This window comes from Leptinotarsa decemlineata, unplaced genomic scaffold (genome assembly GCF_025532065.1).
Source record: "Leptinotarsa decemlineata unplaced genomic scaffold, Ldec_3_MD MMD2_tig00001393_RagTag_RagTag, whole genome shotgun sequence".
Taxonomy (NCBI): domain Eukaryota; kingdom Metazoa; phylum Arthropoda; class Insecta; order Coleoptera; family Chrysomelidae; genus Leptinotarsa; species Leptinotarsa decemlineata.
The window spans coordinates 3,727,857-3,751,622 of record NW_027412562.1 but is presented as its reverse complement, the minus strand read 5'-3'; the positions used below and the strand labels follow the sequence as shown (position 1 = coordinate 3,751,622).

Genomic DNA, 23,766 nt, shown 5'->3' with positions numbered 1-23,766 from the left:
ATTCAGACTGGAAAACTCACCGAACTACAAGAGATCGGACCGAATAGAAATTCCGGAACAAGTGGAGGAGCACATATTGAATATGTGCACGGACCACATGACACCGAAGTACACTTTTAACACAAACTTCACGGCCAAAATCATAAGCCGTGAATAGTGGAAGACCATTAGTCATCCCGAAAACATGTTTGGAAAAAACACCTGGTATACAGATGGATCGAAGACCAAACATGCGGATAGCGGATACCGAGCGGATAGAAATCTAAACTACAGCTATCCGCTAGGACTATACACATCCGTCTTTCAGGATGGAGTGTATGCTATCTTGGAGTGTGCAAGGCTTATTAAATTGAGATCTCAAAGAAATGAGCGGATCAATATTTTTATAGACAGCAAGAGCGCACTAGGGGCTCTGACAAACCCGAAGGTGACATCAAAACTGGTCTGGGAATGCCATGAAGAACTGAATGAACTTGCAAACAGGAACAAATTAACTTTTTACTGGGTGCCAGGGCATCCAGGAATCACAGGTAATGATAAAGCTGATGAATGCGCTAGACGCGGATCATCAACTTCATATATAGGTCCTGAACCAGCTCTGGGGGTACCAAAATCATTGGTACGAAACCATATTAGGACATGGACCATTACGAAGCACACATAGTACTGGCAACAAATACAGTAGAACCTTCATTAGGGAACCGTCCAAGAAAAGAACCGAAGAACTACTTCAATATAGTAGGGATCGGCTCAGAATAATTACAGGGTTACTAACAGGTCATTGTCCGCTTAGAGGACACCTGAATAAAATGAGGCTGTACAACGGAGACCTTAGCTGCAGATTATGCAACGAAGGGACAGAAACAGCTCTACACATCTTATGCGAATGTGAGGCACTGAATCACAGGAGGCAGGCAATATATGGACGTACAAAATTACGCCCAGAAGAATATGACGAACATCCAACACGGAACCTGTACAAACTAGTACAGGGAACGAGACTGATGGAATGGGTGTCATGAGAAGATAGGAGAATAAACCCAAGAGGTTGCAGTGTTTTATGGAGACTTGGACTGAATGGACAAGTCAGACAGCTCCCAAGGTACAAAAAAAAGTGTTTCGGAATATTGTACTTTCACAAGCAACATGTCTTCCTTGTTGTTTATTAGATCAATTGACATTTTGGTTAGTTTTTCCCTTCTTCATGCAACGCCTAACCCAATAATTGTTGCTACCTGAAAATAAAGTAAATTATGCTGATCATACAATCGTAATATTTTGTTAAAATTGCCAATGCTCATTAGATTTGTTTCAGTATTTACTTCCCTAATGAATATATTGATCTGCTCGCTATTGAAGACTTCTGATTTATTTACTCTATAACCAACATTCTTCCATTTAAGAAATGCGATAACCTTTGGAAAAATGGCTATGTTTACATTTTTCTCCACGCAACTTCTCAATATAGAGTACATGCTCCACAAGGTAGAGAATTTGACAATAAGCCAAAAATTATGAAAACAAATGATGAACGTTTTCGTACCTGAACTTTGATTTTTCAGGCAATGATTGTGCTGTAGCAGCATTGGCTGCTGATGTAGAGCTGTCATTCTTGGCTCACTGTGCTTGTTCAGAGCACATGATTCTCGGACCCAATGACCACTTACCCCACGGTGTGGGAAGTGGTCGTTGGTTGATAACGCTGGTGCGTCCTCCCGAATGTATCGGGGCTTCGGGGGATAGGGCCTGACCAGCGCATACTATGGTAAAAGAAATAATAATAACCACCAGAGCAAGACGACACTTGTAGTGGATTTCTCAGCTCCTGGCGAGAAGAATATCGTTCGCAAAGAGAAGGAAAAATGGATGAAATATCGAGATTTTCTCTCAGAACTTCGCAGACTCTATCTAGACCACTCTGTTAAGAATGGAAGATAGGGCCTAACTAGCGCAAACGTCGGTGAATAAACAATAATAATAATAAACAACCACCAATTTTTTTTCACAGTTGCAAAAGGCGAAGTTCAATTATTGCAGCTATGCAAATAACTGCTAAACTTCCACTAACCTAATGTTCTTCCACTCAACCTAATATATTCTTAACTTGAATACTCTGGCTCATAGCAGATTTGAATCAGATCTTACACTAATTACAAAACAATCAATGGTAGTATCAATAATTCCCCGGAACTTGTTGAACGTATAACTTTGAATGTGAATCTAAAGAAAACAAGAAATACAGTACCCTTTCATCATACCAACTATGGCCTTGGACTTGGACTTGCAAAGAGTTACAATGTGTATTTAGAACTTTCTAATTCTTCTTTGTAATCGTTTAAAAAGACCGTGGAAAGATTTTAATTGATTGGCTTATTTCTGCCTTTCTTTTTTCATTTTTTCGTTATGTCTAGCTGATAGTTATAGTACATATGTGTGAATTTGTTAATTTTTTTGTACAAATAGGCAAAGCCGCAAATAAATAATTGCTTTCTTCCTTCCTTTGAAAGATTCCTACATTAGAACTTTTCTAATGGAAAAAAACAAAAAAACAGAGGTCTTCATATTTTTATTCATAAAATAATATCTGAAGAAAATAATTTGAGTAGGTAATTTAGTATTTTCATGACCAGTTTCATAAATACCTATCCAAACTGTCTCCGTATTAACATATCTTCAAAACAACTAACTGTGTGATAACAACGGGTTCTCCTTGATTATTTCGATGTTTGTTTTCTTGATCCCTTTATTGGTATTGGTTGCGGGGATTGGTGGCCGCCTCCGCTTGTAGTTTGCTCGGTAGATTCTTGACCGATTGCGTCAGTACCTGTGGGTTTTCGACGAGTGCTAACTGTTCGTATTCGACGATTTTGAGAGCTTAAATATGGTCGTCACAAGTATAATGCTGAAAACATTATACTTGTGGCCCAGTCATCTTAGTATCTTGGTATCTCGGAATTTGGGATACCCAGCTATAAACTTGTAAAAACTTGTATTTTGACATCCGAAAAGTTGTGTACGCAAGTTTCAAAATCTCTGGTCAAGAGTCACAAAAGCCGATTTTTGTAAGGACAAAACACAAGCTCTACAGGAAAATCCTTAATGTGCTCTTAGAGCGGTGCCTGTGCGAAAGTAGCGATTCCCATTGGATTTTAATCGCTAGAGATCAAATCCATTTGGAAAAACGTTCTCAGGAACTTTATTCCACATAGACGCAGTTCTCCAAATGAAAGAGTTTTTGAAGAGTAAAGTTTTAGGTGTACTGAGTTGAACCTGAAAACGATGAGCAGCCACAGTCCATTGCATATTTCTGATCTGTACCGCTCTTGGTGGAATACAATGTGCCAAGTCACTTGAACACCTCCCGTGAAAGTATCTATAGAAGAGATACAAATCTCCAACCTTTCTTCGATGTTCCAGACTATCAAGGTTGCAAGTGATGTTGGAGTGTCCAATCAGGCGGATGGCTGTTTCCTGGATGAAATACAGCAGTTTCAGGGTATGTTTCGGGGCGGAGCTCCATAAATGAGAACAATACTTCAAAGAAGGTCTGATCTGAGCTTTATAAAGCATCAAAACTTGCTGAGGTTTGTACAGTTCTCTGGTTCAGAACAGTGTTCCAAGCTTTTGAGAAGCAGCCTTTGCAATTCCAGCGACATGATTGTGCCAAGACATATTGGTGTCCATTTCAATCCCCCAACAAACTTATTGAAGCAGAAAGCGGATTGTCTGTCCTGACATTGTTATATCCAGTTCGGAGACATTTATCTTCTTGGAGAAAAGTGTTGCCTGGAGTTTTGTGGCATTGAATTGAACTTGGTTACTTTCACCCCAATTCGAAATCACTTCTAGATCCTTATTAAGATATCCAACCTCCTGCTGCCGCTCCATAGCTGCTCCGTAGCCGATGTCCTGGAATCCAAATAAAATGATGAGACAAGTGTGCTGTCATCAGCAAAGCAATATATTGGATTCTTGGTTTTGCCAATAAGTCGTTGATATACAGTAAAAAAAGGTTGGAGACAATATGGATCCCTGGGGAACACCAGCATCGATGGTGAAAGTATTCGGGAGGTATCCATCAGAGGCCACTTGCACTTCAGGAAGCTGAAAAGCCATACACAAAAATGATCCATTAAGCCATAGCATCGAAGTTTGGCCAGCAACTAGAGAACACCAACAGAAAAGCTCTAGATACAACTCTGATAGCCTCTACAAGGAAATAAAAATCATGGATATCAGGCAATTATTTTACCTTCGTGTGAATATGAAATACCACTTTCAAAAACATAAAGCTGATATTCCTAACCATGAATACAATACTCGAAACCGTAACAAACACATCCTACCGTATGCTACAAAATCAAAAACTCAAAGAGCATACTCTTATGTTTCAATAAAAATTTATAATACCCTACCAGGAGAAATAAAAAAATGTAAAAGTAAACAAAACTTCAAGAAAAAGTTAAAGAAATATATCAATGAAAATGAAAGGAATATGATCTCCCAACTATTTGAACCCTAGTGGAATACAACCAATGTATGTCATTTAACTTTTTTGTATTATTTGAATTGTATTCTTTATAGAATTTAAGCTGACTATATATATTAGTTTTAGAATTGTATATTTTTAAAATTTTACCATTTGATAATTTTTATACATATATTTTTCCTTTTTTATTTGTCTATTTATCTGTTAATTTCAAGGAAACAAGTACTTTGTACTTATCCTTAATCACTTGTTCACTCCATGCAATTGTATTATTCATATATATTCATATTGTTTTTTTTTACTGTGAATAAAGTGTCTATTATTAACTCCATGTTTCTCGATTTAGTTATTTCAAATATTGGTGACATACGAAAGAAGGTCGCCTGTTGATCTTTGTTTCCGAAAGCCATATTTATGATCGCTCAAGATGTTGAAGCCTTCCAAATATTTGAGGATATGGTGGTTTACGCGGCTTTCTCCATGATTTTTGATATCACTGATAACAAAGCGACTGGTCTATAGTTATTTGGAAGGGTTTTCTTGCCCATTTTGAAAAAGGCTATACGCGAGCAATCTTCCAATCTCATTTTTGCAAATATCTCGTTTCCTATGGGGTTTTCGCCATTTGCATTCGCGATTCAGATTGTAGAAGATAAAATTTCTTACAATTTTGTTTAAACATTTGTTTCACACGTTCAATCATATTCGAGATAGAGGGCGGCGTGCGCGTGGTTACCGGTTGACCCAAGGTCAACCGGTAGCCCCGTTCAAAAACATGCCATATGAAGTTTATTAATTATTGATAAATACATTATTAATAATTTTCATTTATAATCAACTATTACATTATATTTCCTGGAATCTATAACGACAATTTTAGCACCTGCTCCAGAGGAAGAATGGTTGTGATACGCGAAGTGGATGCAGGAGATCGGAGACGCAGTGCTTTAGTTTGTGGTCAGTGTAATGGGCAAGCGTGTGTCACTGCTACACCATATCAGAGCAATGTCAATGAAGACAGAACCTTTGATCCCGAAATCATGGAAGACCTGGAGACAAATGTCGTTGAAGACGATAAAGAAGAAGAAGAAGAAGATAATTGAAATTATCTTGTAATTTTTATTCAAGTTTTTCAATTTCCACGATCTTGAATGTATGGAATCTTTTTTAATAAAAACATTAATTAACATCTCCATCTTGATACAAAAAATGTGGGAATGTTCTAAAGAAAGAGAGGAAGCAATCAATTTGAAAAAATTTCCTCTATACAAAGGTGTGTATATCATGCAAAAGTAACTTACGGACACAAACTGGAAGAAAAAGCCCTCTAAAAACAGCTATTTTCATATAAACATTGAATTACACGAAAGAAAATTACTTTCGAAACAAATACTTTTATATAAACGATGAATTATATGAAAAACACTTTTGTCTATTTCATTTGTTTTCCAAACATTCGTAATGAAATTAAATCAGATATCATTCATAGGATTTCTACACAATACAATTAATGAAAGAAGCAAATTTCACTTACATGGAACACTGTCATCCTCACTGGTAGACATATTGATATTTCGCCATAAGACACTTGCCTTGTTGGTTCTTCAGTACTAAATACGAATAACATTATAAAAAAAAACACTCAACTCGTTCATGAAATTACGAGTTTTTGTCACGGAATGAGTCGAATCCAGCCTTGTCATCGTGATAGTACGTACGTAAATAACATTCATTCGCTTATTTGATTGAATCCGAGCCAAAGAAATCTTGTTTAAATTGTAAGGGATTCCGTATTTGCTACTGAAGAGCCGATAAGGCAAGTGTCTTACAAACATCGGGTGTCTAGCAGTGAGAACGACGGTGAAAATTTACTTCTTTAATCAATAATATTGTGTAGGAATCCTGTGAATGATATTTGAATCGATTCCATTACGATTGTTTGGAATACAAACTGAATAGAGAAAACTGTTTTTCGTATAATTCAGTGTTCATATAAAAGTATTTTTTTCGAAAGTAATTTTCTTTGGTGTAATTCAATGTTAATATGAAAATAGCTGTTTCGAGAGAGCTTTTTGTCCTGTTTGTGTCTGAAATTTACTTTCTTTGCATGATCTACACATCTTTGTACAGCGTCAATTTTTTTAAATTGATTGCTTTATTCTTTACTCTGGAAGATTCCCACATTTTCTCTATCAAGACAGAGAAGTAGAAGGCCAAAAACTTTTTCCCGAAAATAAATCTCTCCTGAAAATATACCCTTTCAATTTATTAATAATTCTTTTTTTATTCATTTAAGAAGTAACTAAAATAAATGACATTGAAACTGAAATATGATAACACTTATCTGCTTGTATAGTTATAGAATTGTTAAAAAAATCCTTGAAATCATATTTCAATTTCCATGTAATTTATTTTAGTTACTTTTTAAATGAATGAAAAAAAAAGAAATAAAGAATTGTTAATAAATTGAAAGTCTATACTTAATTAAAAATATATACATACGTGAAACAATTATCAAATATAATGTAATAGTTGATGAGAAATAAAAATTGTTGGTAATTATGTATACATTAATAATAAATAAACATTTTATGGCGTGTTTTTGACCAGGACTACCGGTTGACCTTAAATGATGCTCTTACCACGCGCACTTCGCCCTCTATCTCGAAACGATCTAATGTATAAAACAATTTTTGAAACGAAAGTTGTTGGAAATTTAATCTTCTACGATATTGATAACGAAGATACATAATAGCGAAAAACCTATAGGAAACTAAATATTTGCAAAAAATATGCAAAAAATCGCCCGTGATATGGGGTTACGAACGATCCACTTGGGGAACTGATCGAAACCTCATTGTAATCAGCCTACCTCTGGTAATGCGAGGCTCTGCCAGAGGTGACCAACTCTTCCCTTGCTACTCGTGGGAACACACATGAATGAAACAACACAAAAACAGAAACAACAAAAACAAAAATCAATCCTGAGGCTGGACAGAAATTCTCACCTCAATCTAAGGTGGTGCTGGAGATGAACAGAAATGTCCACCCCAATCTACCGCTTGGAATGAGGCTGGAGATAACAGATCACCTCCAACAGCAAGGGCACTTCCTGCGGCGGGCGCCAAGAGCTCCGCCTTGAATAAAGGCAAGGAATCGGCTGCCCCTGCAGAAAAGCTCCTTTACTTGTGCACCTCCACGGAGGGAATCCCAAAGAGGTTGAAGAAACCGCGCAATGACAGTAATATCGATGTACCTTCCAAAACCTTCGCGGAGGCCACCGTTAGATACACGGAAAAAAAGATTTGTTACTTCAAAGAAATTTATTTAGTCTAATTTATTTCATCACTTTGATTAAATATCATTCATTCCAAACGACGTGTGTATTGTATCGATTATATGATAATTTTGCGGAGACAAAATGAAATTCTCATTTTAATTTCTCTAATATTTCGATTCAAGAGGTCTTTTACTTAGTCAAATTAATTGTGGATCATTTCAAGGATAACATTTATTGAGTTCTCAAAATAATTCGGTTGAGTCAAACAATATAATTTCATCAAATCAAAAGTACGTCTGTTGAATGAAAACTTTCCAAGTCAGTTTAACACTATAGGGTGCTGTTTTGACACTAGTATATAATTGAATCAACTGAATATTTATTTTCACTTCAACAATACATATCAATACCTTTAACTAATTTTGGAAATAATTTCAAGACTATGGACAATTTCATTTCAATATTTTTATTATTTGTTGGTTTGAAAAATTAAATTGTTTCCTTGAAAAAAATGATATAGTTGAAATACTTCTAAGGAATAGAGTGCCGGTCGGCACCATTTGCGTTTTCGCAAGATCCGTAAACTAATCACGAATGGAATAAGAATTAAAAATGTGTTTTGTGTTTTTCAAGGAAATGACGAAGAGGTTTACAGTTTCTTTTTGATTGTCCGTGTTTTCACAGGTATGTTGATAATATACTTTCTTTCATTCCATATTTTGAAATAATTATGAATAGCATGTATTGGATAAATGGACATTGTTTTTTCAAGCACGTGCCGATACATTTTTCTCGACAGCTATCTATAAAAGTGGCTTGAAGTTCTTATTGTTTATTGTAATGACTGAAGGAAAGCTTCCATGTTTTCAATTCTGTTTTTAAGAAAGTAGAAGTTATCGAGTGAAATGATTATCATTGAGAGGTAGGTAGGTATGCATACACTGGGTACCTAGTTGACCTTTGATCTTTGGATACAGAGGAATTGGACATTTTCAGAGTAAATACAATCAAAGTGTTTGCCGCAGAAATAGGGGTAGGTATACAATATCAGCGAAGAGCTGTACCTTTAGTTCGAATTCTAAATTTCTTACATCATAAATAATTGAATGGTGCCGTAAACAATGATTTCATTTTCATCATGATAGTATATACCGAACCTTTGAAGGAACCTCTTTTTAAGATTTTCCTTTCAAAGAACATTGTGAAATAATCACAGTTTTCTCTTGTATTGCTTTATTAAAATCAGTAATACCGAAAAAGAAAAGTTATTTGTAACATATTTACAGAAATGATGACATCCAACAAAACTGCACGAACCCAAAACATGCAATATAATCTCTTTTATTTTTAGACATGGAGGAATTTCTTAATAACTTGGAATTAAATGAACTGATTGGCATTTTTAAAGGTAAAAAAATACATATATTATTTATCCCCTAATAATATACTTAAAACACATACTTTTCAGACAGAAAATTATGTAACCTTATTAGACATAGCTAAAAGGCTCACTGATGAAGAAATGAAAGAAATGACTCCCCCAATTGGCAAAAAAAATATTCAATCAAGGAAGCAATTGATGGAATAAATTAAGAATCATATATAACAGAGGTATGTCTTTCATTCATAACTTCAATAATAAATATGTATACCATTACAATTAAAAACATATTCATTTTTCTCAAATAACTATATATTTTTGCGATTTGCTGTAGATACTTATTATTATTCAGGTCTATACCTAAGTAATTAAATGCTAGAATTCTAAATTTAATAGATTTGAAGGCCTGAAAGTTATGATTGGAGACCTAGGTAAATTTTGTCATCACAGTCATATTTCTAATAAAATTTTTCTGTGATGAAGTACGTCATTGTTTTTTTCCTATTATCAAAAAATAAGGTATCTCCATTTGTTAAATTGGATTTAAAAAAAAATAATTATATTTTTATATTTCTATGAGATAATATCTAAGCTAGTTAGTAGAAATTGATCCAATAGTATTATTGCGAAAATGTAGACTATCACTAATCTCTGTTCTCTTTCATTTTAGATCATTACTCACAACCATTTGTGAAAAATTTATATTTTCATTTAAATATTTGTAGAAGTCTATTATAATTTATTAATTGTTTGAATAAATTTGGTACTAAAATTTCTCAATTTTCATTTATATTTTGCTCATTCTTACGTTGAACAATTTTCCATGACATTTACATAATCAGTATTGAATATGAAATATTATCCGCAAGACTCCCATCAGCAGTTGATTAAAAAATCGTGATACGTAAGTAGATCAATAATCCAGTTGAGAAAATGATACAAAGTATATTTAATGTATTGAGAAATCGGGTTGTTGAACAAACTATAATATATTCTCACAATTATTCAATAACTTGATCTATTTTGATTGGAGATTCATGTAAATTCAATCACTGACTCTGTATTTCTGTTTCTGGCGAAAAGTAATTTTCTCAATATACTAAAACTATACGTAATGCTTTTTATCTACAAACTTAAAAAACATATTGAAGTTTTAGAGAAAAGAAAAGTAATTTTCAGTAGAACTGATCTGAAATTCCATTACTACCAACAAGATGCTGGTTCGATTAGTATAATATTTGGTTAATTAAATCCAATAACCAAATTCAAACAAGAGGGAAGGATTTGGATTTGTAACTTTATTTCATTTGGTACATCATTATTCATAATTATTTTGAACTTTCGAGATGCTTTACTCTATCAGAAATATACTCACAATGAGGTAAAAATATTGTTCGTTCAACTACTATTCATTATTTGTTCAACAAAATCATTATTTTAGTGGAAATTTTCCCATTATTAAAACAAGCAAAGTTCTCCATCATCCTGCAGATATATTATGTTTCTTCAACATAACTTTTACTCAAATAGAAAATACATTTGATTGTTTCAATCAGATCCACTATTTCAGCCATCTTTAAATTTTGTTTGTTCTACTTACTCTAAATCATTTTCGCTATCAATTACACAAAATATTACTTGAATTCAATTCTTCTTTGAATTGAAATAACTAATGGATGTGCAACGAAAGTCATTTTTTGTAGAGGAAAAAATCAGTTTTTTATCGACCTTTTTTAAAATCAGACGGTGAACATGGGGTGGAATGGAATAGGACAAGAAAGATTATTTACCAATGAGCCTCATTCTAAGAGACGTAAGCTAAAAGAATCATCGTATATTCTCATGTCTGGAGAGAATTGTATCTCGAATAGCTTCTTAGAAATAAACCGTACTTGGCTACCCATCTTGAAGAAAACTTTGGATAGTGGCGAAATGGCAATAAACTGATATCGGAGAATTACATCGAATGTTTCAGTTGTCAGTCAACAACATTGACATAATTTCATATTTCAAAACTTCTTTGACATCTGTCAAAGAAGTAAAGAAATACGCTATCAAAAAAGGAATAACTGCGTATATATTCGAATTTTTTTTATCCATTTCTGAAGACGGAGGCAGATTTTGGCCTCCGAAACGTAAAAGATATACATTATTTCTTAATAATTTTTTTGATAGGCAAAATTGTTAAATACGACAAGTTACTGATAAATAGAAGATTTTTCTTTGTGAAAAATACTTTGATATTTACGCAGTAACTTATAGGGGTAAACTAAAAAGTTTGCCCTACTACACTTGTATAAAGTTCTCCATTATAATTTTTATATTTTTTCAGATTGTGGAAGGTAACAATTACCCAAAAAAGGTCGATAATGGATGTGATTGTTTCAATGAAATATTTGTTTGATACAATGAACATATGCTTGAAGAAATAGTTAGGAGTCAAGAATTCTTCTTACTTGCATCAACAAAATATTTTGTTGTGCATATATGACCCTTTTATTTCTTTGAATGAAGTGAATTTTATTTCATTCAACAAATCTTTTTTTTCCGTGCACCTTAAAGGTTGCCAAAGAGAGTGTGTGTTCGGCGAGTCTTGGTCTAAACCTGCCAGTATTGAGGAGATGTCTCCTAGTGACCTGTCCACCTTCCTGGAAAAGAGAGGATGGACGATGACCTAGGAGGAGAACTCCTTGGGAGAATGCACAATGGGTCACATGTGGCTTAAGTGCTGTGAGTCTACACTCACTCCCTACTCTATAGATACCAGATGCAAAAAATAAAATTTTGTAATTATTGACCTTAGATTTTAATAGTATCGTACACCCTACCATATGAAGGTTTTGAGATAACTTTTCAGATGTCAAAATACAAGTTTATACGAGTTTATAGCTGGGTATCTCAAATTCTGAGGTATGAACTTACTAAGATGAGTGGATTAATATTGGTACGTCGGATAATTCTGCATTAGAGCAGTGTTGCAAGATGATATATTCAGAATTGTTCAGACAACTTGACCAAAAATTAAATGCCAAAATGTTAACTCCGTTTATTTGAAATAACTTTTTTTCAGAAATGGGTCGGATGTTACCAATGCCAATGGGTTTTTTGAGAGAGCGGTTACAATTTGACATTTAAAATCAATAATTAATCTGATTTAAGTACCTACTTCCGTTCCAATAAAGATTGCATTTACAGGATTTTCAAATTATATAGGAATATTCATATATAAATGTTTTGATAAATAACGAGCATCATTTGATGTTCTTTTGATTATTGATGAATTCATTTGCATGAATATTCAGTATCATGATGATATGAAACAGCTAAACTGAACTTTCAAATATATTCTGGAGAGGTGTATATTTATGCAGAAGTTCTGGTAAAAATACTAAACCCTTGCCTCTCATGTGAGACCAACGATTTTTTAGGTACGTGTGGCAGACACGCGACGGAAAAACAATAGCTCACCCAAGCTTATGTCGCGTAGAAAGCATATCAACAACCGATGAAAATGTTGAAGAGGAATTGTTGAATGACGTCAACGACGTTCCAGATTTGCTTGAAAAGATCATAACTGGTGACGAATCATGAGCATATGGTTATGACATCGAAACCAAAGCCCATTCTTCCCAATGGAGAAGAGCGCAGAAGAACCAAGACAAGAAAAACACGCCGATCGCAAGCAGTTCGATGAAATGTCAAGATTTTGCGAACTGTTTTCTTCTATTACCATGGAGTAGTGCAGTAGGAGTTCTTGCCACATAGTCGTCAATGAGGAGTATTATCTTGAAGTTATGCGCCGCATGCGGGAAGCAATATGAAGAAAAAGTCCGGTATTGTGGAAAAACATATGGCTTTTGCATCACAATAATACACCTGCCCAATCGTCATTGCTTGTTTATATTTTCATGTCTGAAAATAACACTGTAATCATGCCTCAGCCACCGTATTCACGAGACTTTCCTCCCTGCGACTTTTTCCTCTTCCCAAGATTGAAGAGACCCATGAAAGGATGTCGTTTTGCGACGATTGAGGAGATAAAAACCGAATCGCTAAGAAAGCTCAAGGACATACCAAAAAGTGCATATCAGCACTCTCTCTGGCACAAGTGTCTTATATCTGAGGGGGACTACTTTGAACGGGACAAAATGGAAATTGATGAATGAATGAATATTTTTTGAGCAAAATCAAAATTCACCGCATTATTTAAACATCTTTTGACAATCTTCATGTCTTTTTCAAGGAGGTGAATCGGGAGTTGATGTAACGAATATCCCTTCATTTTAGAGTATCGTATCATTTGCTTGTCACTGTGTTCACACAGTGTTGAAGAAAGTTTGATTTCTCAAACCAAAACAATCTAATATCCTTATTTTTATATCTATAATTTATCTATAATCTATCTATAATGGAACAAAATTAAAAATAACGCTTATAAAGAATAAAAATATCGTAAATCAAAGTGTCCATAACTTAATCCATAAAAATACGTATGAGATGCCTCTGGAGGATACAGAAATGAAATCAAGAAGACTCACTGAATCTCAATAACATAACCCCTTTGATATAAACTTGGACTAGTCTTTGTGTTTTTGACTACAGAATATGTTTACAAATTCACCTATTATTCACCTTATGTCATTACGATGTCATCGATGACATAAGCAGATCAAGCTTATTCCGTGACATTCAAAATCGTAAAGGGCCCTGTAAACGATCAAATTATTTGTCAAATATTCGTTTGACAAACGTGTTTGTCAAATTTTTTGAAAGTGTGCGAGCTTGTTTGACGTGTTTGTCAAACAATGTAAATGTTTGACCTGTTTGATGGAAATTTTGATTGACGGTGTGTTTGGCAAACCTGTTTGATAGTGTGCAATGGTGTTTGTCAAATAAGATCTCAGTTATTGCCTTGATACCATGGAGAACACAACTGCGACAATCAATAACGGCAACATGTCAGAAAAAGAATGTCTTTTGGAATTTATCTCCGTATATCGCGACATGCCGATGCTGTGGAGAATAAAATCAAAAGACTATATGGATAAACACAAGAGAATGAATGCGATCAAAAAAATGACGGAGTTATTGAAAGTGTCTCGCGGGAACATCACTGAAGAAGATGTTAAAAAAAAAATTAATATTTTACGAACAACTTTCAAGCGTGAAAATAATAAGGTGAAGAAATCTATGCTTTCTGGATCTGGTACTGATGAACTCTATGTACCTTCATTATGGTACTACAAAGAGCTTGAATTTCTACAAGACCAAGTGGAGGAAGAATCGGGGATCAGTTCAATAACAGGACAAACGGTAAATAGTAACAATGTTTATTTTATTTTAATTCTACAAGTACAACATATACAGTTACCCACTCTAAACATTTGAAATTTTTTCATTTTCAAATAAGAATTCATTTTCAAAAGAATATTTTTATAAACAACTTGTTACAAATAGGTACAACATAATATTTTAACCTAACCAATAATAATATTTTAACTTAACCAATTAATAAATATTTTTTATTTTCACAAGTACAGCAAATACGATTAGGTACCTATTCTAAACATTTGTTTTGCCATGGAATAGCACCCGTTGAATTAAAATATTCACAAAAATCATCTCTCACTTCTTTTGCTAATGTAGCGCTATTTCCAGCCCGTGCACGTTCGATATTCAACAATTGATTTGACTCATTTCTCCAAGATCCTTGTATGACAGTCCCTGTAACACAATCTTCCATGTCTAATTCTCCATTCCTAATGTAGTTTTTTTGTTTCATTAGTAAATTGTGTAAATGACAACACGCCATTACTACAATTTTAGCTTTTGTAGGACATAATTTGATGGGTTTTTGGAGAATCTTAAAACGACTCGCAAGAATGCCGAATACATTTTCAATTATTCGCCGAGCACGGGATAAACGATAATTGAAAATCCTTCTGTTGTCATTTAAAACCTGCTTATTGTAGGGCTTCATAAAATTTGGAAGAAGCTGGAAAGCTTCATCGCCTACAAATACAAATGGCATTTTTTTATTAAAGTTTGGCAATTCCTGTGGCTCTGGAATCTGCAACTGGTTGTTCTCAAACATATTCCAAAATTTTGTATTTTTAAGTACTCCTCCATCTGACACTCTACCATTTGTACCGACATCAATCATGATAAATTCATAATTTGCATTAGCTATGGCCATAAGCACTATGCTGTGTGTTCCCTTATAATTATAATAATAGGAACCGGAATGCTCAGGTTTTTGTAACGTGATATGCTTTCCGTCTACAGCTCCGATGCAATTATCAAAGTTCCATGAATTTCCAAATTGTCGTGCCAATATTTTCCAACTTTCTTGTGTTTTGGGTATCTGAAACATAAAAATACTTATTATTATTATGTAATATGTTTATTATTATGTATTATTATTATTATGTAATATGTTTATATTTATTGTTTTGGTTTCTAGGAATCGTCAAAACTATCAACATCAACATCAACACAATCACCTTTGCCACCTTCAGCATCTATTAGTCCTGTACAAATAAAAAAGAAGAAAAAGGAGGACTTGCAACAGGACTTATTGACATTAGCCAGGGATCATTTCAAAAAACCTGAAAATGAATATCAGGTGATGGCAAGAAACTGGGCCTTTAAGCTAGAGCGCATGTCTGGAGAACAAAGAAGACTGGCAGAAAAATTTATAAACGAAATACTCTTTGAAGGAGAAGAAGGAAACCTTCATCGACATTCGGTAGTTATTAATCCGTCTCAGCCAGCACTCGCTTGGAACACTCCATCACCTACTCCGTACAGCCCATCTCCTATTTCACAACAATCATATCTGTCCAATACGGAGCAACCTGTGGTGATTCATATTTCAGACTCGCAAACAAATGAAACTAATACAGAAACTGAAGATGATACAGCAGCCAAATTTATAAACAATTTTTATTCTCTTTAAATTATATATTTTGTAATTTTGAAATAAAAATCTTACCTGAATATTGCTTAATTTTTCATTTATTGCCTCACAAGTTTCAATGATAATGCCGCTGAGTGTACGAGGTGCAATGCAGGCTTGAAATTTTAGGTCTTCAAAATCGGCGCCACTAGCCAGGTACCTCAAGGTTATAGATAATCTTTGAGAAGCTGGTATAGATTTACGCATAACGGTATCTTGTTTTGCTATGCAAGGACTTAGCAATGTTAATAAATCTTCAAATGTTTTATGGTCCATGCGCAGGAAGTTTGCATAGTCATTTGGTTCTGTGAGCACTATTTCCCGTAACAAATTTTCGTGCGTATATTTATCCCGTAATTTCAACCATTCTCTAGACCATCGACGACCTTTTTTCTTTTTCTTCATACATAGTGCTAGTGTCAATGCCAAAAACGCCTTATCTGTATTATCACTCATTGTTATATACGACAGAAGATGATAACAACACACGAACGTCAAGGAGAAAACTGAAATATGGGCAAATTTATTTGATCTATTGGTTTGATCGTATGCGCTTTTGTTTGATGAAAACATGAAGTTTGACAAACAAATTCGACAAACAAATTTGACCGTCTACAGGACCCTTTATGCATGAATGAAGTGTGTGTATTTTCTATAATGTTATCCAATTTGGTACTGAAGAGCCTTAGGGCAAGTGTTTTAAGGCGAAACATCGGTGTATACCAGTGAGGGTGACAGTGTTCTATGTGAGTACAATTTATTATCATTCATTCGAAGTAGAACTCATGTGAATGATATCTGATTCTTATTCCACAACAAATGTTTGAAATACAAACAGTAGAGAAAAGTATCTTCTGTATAATTCAGTGTTCATATAGAAGTATTTGTTTCGAAAGAATTATTTTCTTTCGTGTAATTCAATGTTTATATGAAAGTAGTTGTTTCAGGAGGACTTTCTTTCAGTTTGTGTCTGAAAGTTACTTTTTTGCATGATCTACACATTCATGTATAGACTTTCAAATTGATTACTTCCTTCCTTTCTTTAGAAGATTCTCTCATCCCTTTTTTTGTATCAGATGGAGTAGTAGAAAGCCAAAAACTTTCTTTCCCAAAAAAATGTTTAAAAAGTATTTGAGGATGAATTCTTTTCGTTGAAACATCTAGTGTAGTTGTTTTGGATGGTTTCCTGGTTTTCCCTGGTCTTCTGCAACTGCGGCAGTCATCTTCAGTGTCGTGTTTGAAGTAGTCTTTTTGACATGTCAACTGAAACTAAAGCTCCCATTTCTGCCGTGCTGATTTTTCGCGCACTTTCTGTAATGGCGCATTCGCGAGTACTTCCCGAGACATCTCGGCCTGTCCCAATCAACAACTCCACTTGTGCTCGACTAAGCGGGTATGGGAGAGTGTGTATGAAAGAGCCAGTTATGAAAAACATCAAAAAAAGTTAACGTCAGGTGGTGGTTATTGAATAAAATTGCTTTTTGTAAGTAATTAGTTTAATAGTCATGGTTATCCAATCAAAATAAAATGAGATACCATGACAGAAATTAGTAGTATGGCAACTTAAAGAAAAAAGGGAAATCGGCTCTTTCAAAGCAACATGTTTATGAAAGAGCTGGCCATGTGCTATGAAAGAGCCGGGTTCCTCTTCACAAAAAACAGTCTTTCAGCAAATAAAAATCACTTAATAAACTATTTATCTGTTATATAGATGATATCAAACTGTAAAATTGCTAATTTCTGTGAAAAACAGTTATTTATCAGTCTTAAATCGCAATTCACTCGTTCATAACTATTCAATATCTTGTTTTGGAGGTTGGAGTCTATGGCTCTTTCAAAACATTTTGTCATTCAAGTTGGGGTTGATCTTCACTGGTGTTTCTCTGTCTTTTCTGTCGTAGCCATTCGCTTGTAACACAGTTGTTAGGTGTTTTATTTCGTCGTCGACGTACCTTTTTCACATATTCTCAAATTTCTCTTCACTAGGGTGTTGATGACAATTCGTTTCCGTTTTGGATGATAGTTGGAGCCATTATGTAGGTATCGATCTGTGTGTGTTTTCTTTCTGTACACCTTATGGCCTATTTGATTACTTTTAAAACGCCAAGGAAAGGGATTTGGAGGTTTTCTTCTAACTCCATGGTGAGCTGGATTTTCGGATGAAAGCTATTCAGATGATTTAGGAAGTTCTGAAGTTCTTTTTTTCCATGACTCCAAACAACGAACATCTCATCTACATACCTCAACCAGTGCTTCGGTCGTATTTCTGAGGTTTGGATGGCTCTTTCTTCAAATTTTTGTATGTAGAATACGGAGAGGCTAGCAACTTCGAAACATTATTCAACAAGAATGCATTTAGGACCCATCAAAATACACAAACACCAAGATAACTTCAACAGAAAGGATGAGAGAACATATCTACCAAAGATCTGGCACACAGCTATGAAAAGCGTCAAAACGAAGCCAAGTCAAGTAAATCGCGCGGGAAGTACTCGCGAACCCGCCATTACAGTGCCCGAAAAATCAGCACGGCAGAAATGGGAGCTTTAGTTTTATTTGACATGTCAAGAAGAGTACTTTGCCAACGCCACCGAAGATGACTGCTGCAGTTTGGAAATCATAACCAAAGAAGACCACGGCAAAACCCGGAAACCATCCAAAACGTTGCCGTGAAAGATTACATTCCTATACCTGGTATATTTGTTTTTCTTTATCAAAATTCAGCAATTTTGGAACGAACTTCGCTGCTACACGCTTCATGACCAAAATTTCCAAAAAAAAGTAGCATGGCATGAGCCAATCGATTTGCCGATATCCTCAGCAGCTTCTCTAATAGTGATTCGACGATTGTCCATAACAATTTCCTTCACTTTCTCAACATTTTTATCGGTTGTTGATGTGCTGGGGCGTCCAGGGCGAGTGTCGTCATTCACATCTTCTCGATCTTCTGTCAAGAGCGTGTACCACTTTTAAACATTTTTCTGACTCAGAGTACTATCACCGTATGCCACTGTCAATGTTTCAAGTATTTCTAAGCATTTTTTCCGATAGCAGAAAATCGACGAACACGCAAAATATACGCAAAACACACGCAACATAAATACAAACAAAATACTGACTCTCGACACGGATTTCGCTTACTAAGTAAGCATCATCAGAAGATAGTGTATAAAGAGTGTTTTTCAGCAGATATTTGCGTACTATTAGTTTTTCAATGTCTGATAGTTACGGAAAGATGGGAAGCACACGTATTTTTTTATCATTACTTTATGAATTTGAATCGGATGTCGAAATTTCTACGAATTTTGAAATCAAAATCATAACTTAGAGGTGGAACTCAAAATATTGATTGAAGGTGATTGACAATGTTTCATGATGAATTTCATTAGTTCGGACTTCCATTGTCTGATATTATATAAAATGATTTGAAATCCCTGAAATAAAGAATTTACCTGTAGAAGTAATTATGGAATTACTAGGATGCTTTGTACGAAACTGTTATTTCCAACTGAAGGACGAATTATTTACACAAGATGAGGGACTGCCAATGGGATCGCCACTTTTACCAATCATAGCCAACATATATATGGAGTGGTTTGAAACTCTAGCCATTGAAGAAGCCCACAAGAACCATGGGAATACTGAACTAGACGCCTTCCTGAAACACATCAACAGCGTAAGAACTTCCATCACTTTCACAATGGAGAAGGAAGCCCACAACGAATTGCCATTTTTAGACGTATCGGTGAAGAGGACCGACACTAAGTGGAAAACATCTGTATACCGAAAACCCACTCACACGGGACAGTATCTGAACCACGAATCCAACCACCATTAATCGACTAAAAAAGGAATCATCTAAACTCTATTAGACCGTGCTTTCGGACTTTGTAATACGAAGGAAAATCCCGAGAAGGAGTTAGACATCCTCAAAAATGACCTTCAACGAAATGGCTACTCCAAAGTGATGGTGGAACAGACTTTGGCTAAAAGACAGCAGGAGCCCCGAAAGGAAGAGAAGCACTTCCCTACAATTGGATCCAAGTACAACATCATGACCTTCTTCAGATCTGGGAACACTATCCGTAGCAGCCTCACGAAAACCAGGCCACCAAACGAGAACTGCTACTCCAAGAATTGCATTTACCGAGTGCCCTGTGAGTGCGGAAAATCCTATATCAGTGAAACTAAGAAGCCATTGAATGCCGAGCACAAGAAACACCCACAGCGAGGGGAAACCAGCAAATCAGGAGTAGCAGAGCATGTTTGGACTCATCAACATAACATCAAGTGGGCTCAAGCTGAAAACATTGACAAGGAGGAACACTGGTTTAGGAGAAAATTCAAAGAAGCCTCATACATGTTCTCCAACATATGGAAAGCCATAATCAAGTGAAAAATGGCCAACTCCCGCTAAACGGTCATCTCCCACTAAACCGGTGAAACGGAAAAAGGAAAGTACTCAAATGACCTATAAATAGTTGGCTTACGGAGGAATCAGTCCAGTCATCACCCGAAGATGATTGTGAATACCAACAATCGAAACGTCGAGAATTAACTTGGCTTGAAATCTCTCAACTTTTTAATTTTATTTATGTTTTGTTCAATTTGTTCCATTTTTACTTGTATTTTATTTCACTATTATTTCATTTCAGGTTTTTTGCTTAATATAATTGTTTTTTCAGCTATTAATTTTCATTCTTCTTCTTTAATTTTTAATTCTCTTTTTTCAGTTATTTCAGGGATTTTAAATCATTTTATATAATATAAGACAGAAGTCCGAACTAATGAAATGCAAAATATTGAGATTGAAGTCAGAATTGCAAGACTGAAGTGCAAAGTTTCGATACTGAAGTTGAAACTTTTTGTTTAAGGTCTAAATTTCGAGTTCGAAGTCTAAATTCCAGCGTAAAATTCGAAATTTTGACTTTATAATTCGAAATATTCCGGAGACAACATATTAAAAATTGTGGCCTTCTTTATCATTTTTAAAGATTTTTAGCAGGGGTGGGTAAGTGTTTGGGCTGGTCACTGTGACTGTGCATCATACGAATAGTAAAGTTTCAGTTTCAATAAACCTACGAACCGAAATTTCTGCACACTAAAAAAACTGAAAGAAGAAAAGAGAAATCCACCTGGTACGTGGATCATTAAGAAACCCATCGACTGAAATCGAGTGAATAACGCGAACGACAAACAGACAAATGAGGCGATCGCCGTCGTCAGAGGGTCCAGGTCGACACCTACATGGTAGCGCCGCAGGTACACTCCGGACAAGGTGATCCGCACTCTGCAGAAGGTGAGGCTGCGGTCCGGCTTATTCTCCATCGAACGCTGTGATCGAATCTTTTCGAAGAGTGCGTTGTTGATTCATCGTGGCGTGTCCGTTGTTGTTGCGAAAATAGCACGTGCCGATTCTGTGAATGAATTCCAGTTGCAGTTGCAGTGCGATTTGTGTGTCACGTGCGAATTAGGATTATCTTGATTCGGAGGAATTGGTAAGTACACTTTTTGGGCGACGATACATCGTAGACTAAACTGAGCTCCAGAAGCATCTTCCTTAGATTTCTTTCGAAATCCCAACTTTGAACTTGAATCCTGAACTTCTTCTTCGAAAGCGACGGAAGATCAGTCGGACTCTGTATGCCTTAGATTCTCTCCAGAATATCTTTACTAGACTATTAATGATTGTGTCTTCAATCAGAGGAATTTTGTGGTACGGTATTAGTACCACCCGATCAGGAGTGATTTGGAGACACCTTCTCGCAGAGATTGTTTTGAAACCTCTGTTTCTGATAATCATCAGGGTCGTTCTACCATCAACACCAGCGAAACAATGTAAGCTGCAGTCGCTAACAGATACATTAGGTATAGTCGAAGTAAACGATATTGTGCGAACTTAAATTTGTCGGCACTCTCAAAGGACAAAAAAACCAATACATGAAAATGAACCGGCTGCGGAGTGGTCTACGTGGACCGTCGAATTGGCGGTTCGTAGTGGATAATTTTTACTAACCGAGTTTTATGATTGGCTGAAGAGCCATTAAATTAAATTTGAAGTTGACGTTTGAAGTTGAATTTGAAATTTGACGAATAGAAATCGGGAATGCGGGGATGGTTATCGCCGCCGTGTTCAGTTCAGGGACTGATCGCGATTTAATTGTTGAAATTCGATATTGTTGCAGTTATAATTACTTAACATTTTTGTTATCTGTTTGAAATGTGGCGTCCTTGGACAAGTACTAATAGTAATAAAAAGTGTGGTAACAACGCAGACTTTTTCTTGTGTAGTGATTCCAATAGCGATTGGTGAACAATGTGAAAAAGAGATACCAGCGAATAAGATTCGGATGCATTTGAATATTGAAACACAGAGAGTGTGTTTCAATGTATATAAGAATTTACATCTCAAGTTTGGTTTCGAGAGAAACAAGCTATTGCAAGCAACATCAGATTTAACCGAAATTCCTTTCTCAACTGTACGTAAAATAGTCAAAAACAAACCTTATGAACGCAAGACACGATGTGATACGGGATTACCAGAACCTTTAGATGTTCATCTAATAAAATCATTGAAAAAAAAAACAATATACGACTGTTACAAAAGCAATGAGATTCCTACAACTGAAATCATAAGGCAGAAGTTGAATACTTCCGGCCATAACGTGAGCTGCTGTGATAAAACTCTTCAGGATTGGATAAAGAAACTAGGATTTAGATTTAAAATGATAAACAAACGCCAAGCAGTCATGGAAAGCAGAAGAATAGTGGAATCGCGTAACAAATACTTATAACAAAAAACTAAATATAGACAACGGCAAATTTTCTATTTGGACGAAACTTGGTATGACACTCACGAAACAGTTACGAAAGGGTGGACTGATGGTTCGAGAATGTTTACGCCTAACATGCCAGCAAACAAAATTTGATAAGAAGATAATAGAGCTAATTAAAGAAGAAGTATCTAATATCACCGAAGAAGACTGGCAAAAAAGGATTAAAAAAGTAATTTTAGTTGAAAAAGACTATATGGAGATTGGACACTTCCATATTAGTGGTGGAAATAAATTCATTATTGATTTAAATGACGACAGTGATAGTGAACCAGAGAAGTCCGAAAATTAGTGAAGTGTTTTTGAAGCGATCGATTGTATATATGTGAGTAAGTAGTATTCGGTAGTATTCGGTAGTATTTTCAATTGTCACCCTGTTATTTGAATCCCTACTTTCCCACTCACCTATATAAACGAAATATTTATTATATATATCATTATATATATTATATTGTTATTGTGATTCTTGTATAATCAGAAATTATTATTGAATAACGAAATTATTTAGCTCCCTTACTATATTAATAAAGGGAAGCTGTTGGAAGGGAGGATGCACTATATCGTTTACTGTTTAAAAAATCTGTCTGTTTAAAATCTGTTTTTCCGTTAATCAGCTGCCGCCCCCATACGAACGACAACTCTCAAAAGTTGAGAAACTTGTGCGAGCTAAGGACTAAAGAGGTCTTACCTTTTAACGTGTGATTCCTAACACGGTTGCAGAATCATTCCAGCTTCAACCAGATAAATTCTCTCGAGAAAAATATCTGGTCGAGGCGGGGATCGAACCCACGGTCTTCCGATCGTGAGTCGGACGCACTACCACCG

At 35.3% G+C, this 23,766-nt stretch overlaps 2 protein-coding genes across 2 annotated transcripts in view; both read left to right on the top strand.

Moving 5' to 3' along the window:
• The first annotated feature begins 13,847 nt into the window (after positions 1 to 13,847).
• Positions 13,848 to 16,149, top strand: LOC141482489 (uncharacterized). Its single transcript, XM_074175826.1, has 2 exons — positions 13,848 to 14,463; positions 15,614 to 16,149. The coding sequence occupies exons 1-2, from the start codon at positions 14,071 to 14,073 to the stop codon at positions 16,106 to 16,108; spliced, it is 888 nt and encodes a 295-aa protein (XP_074031927.1). The 5' UTR covers positions 13,848 to 14,070; the 3' UTR covers positions 16,109 to 16,149.
• Positions 16,150 to 21,334: 5,185 nt separating this feature from the next.
• chas (chascon) overlaps positions 21,335 to 23,766 on the top strand; it is a 160,727-nt gene continuing 158,295 nt past the window's right edge. The window contains exon 1 of the mRNA XM_074175825.1: positions 21,335 to 21,606. The gene's annotated coding sequence lies outside the window, so the exon portion shown is untranslated. The remainder of the gene's footprint in view (positions 21,607 to 23,766) is intronic.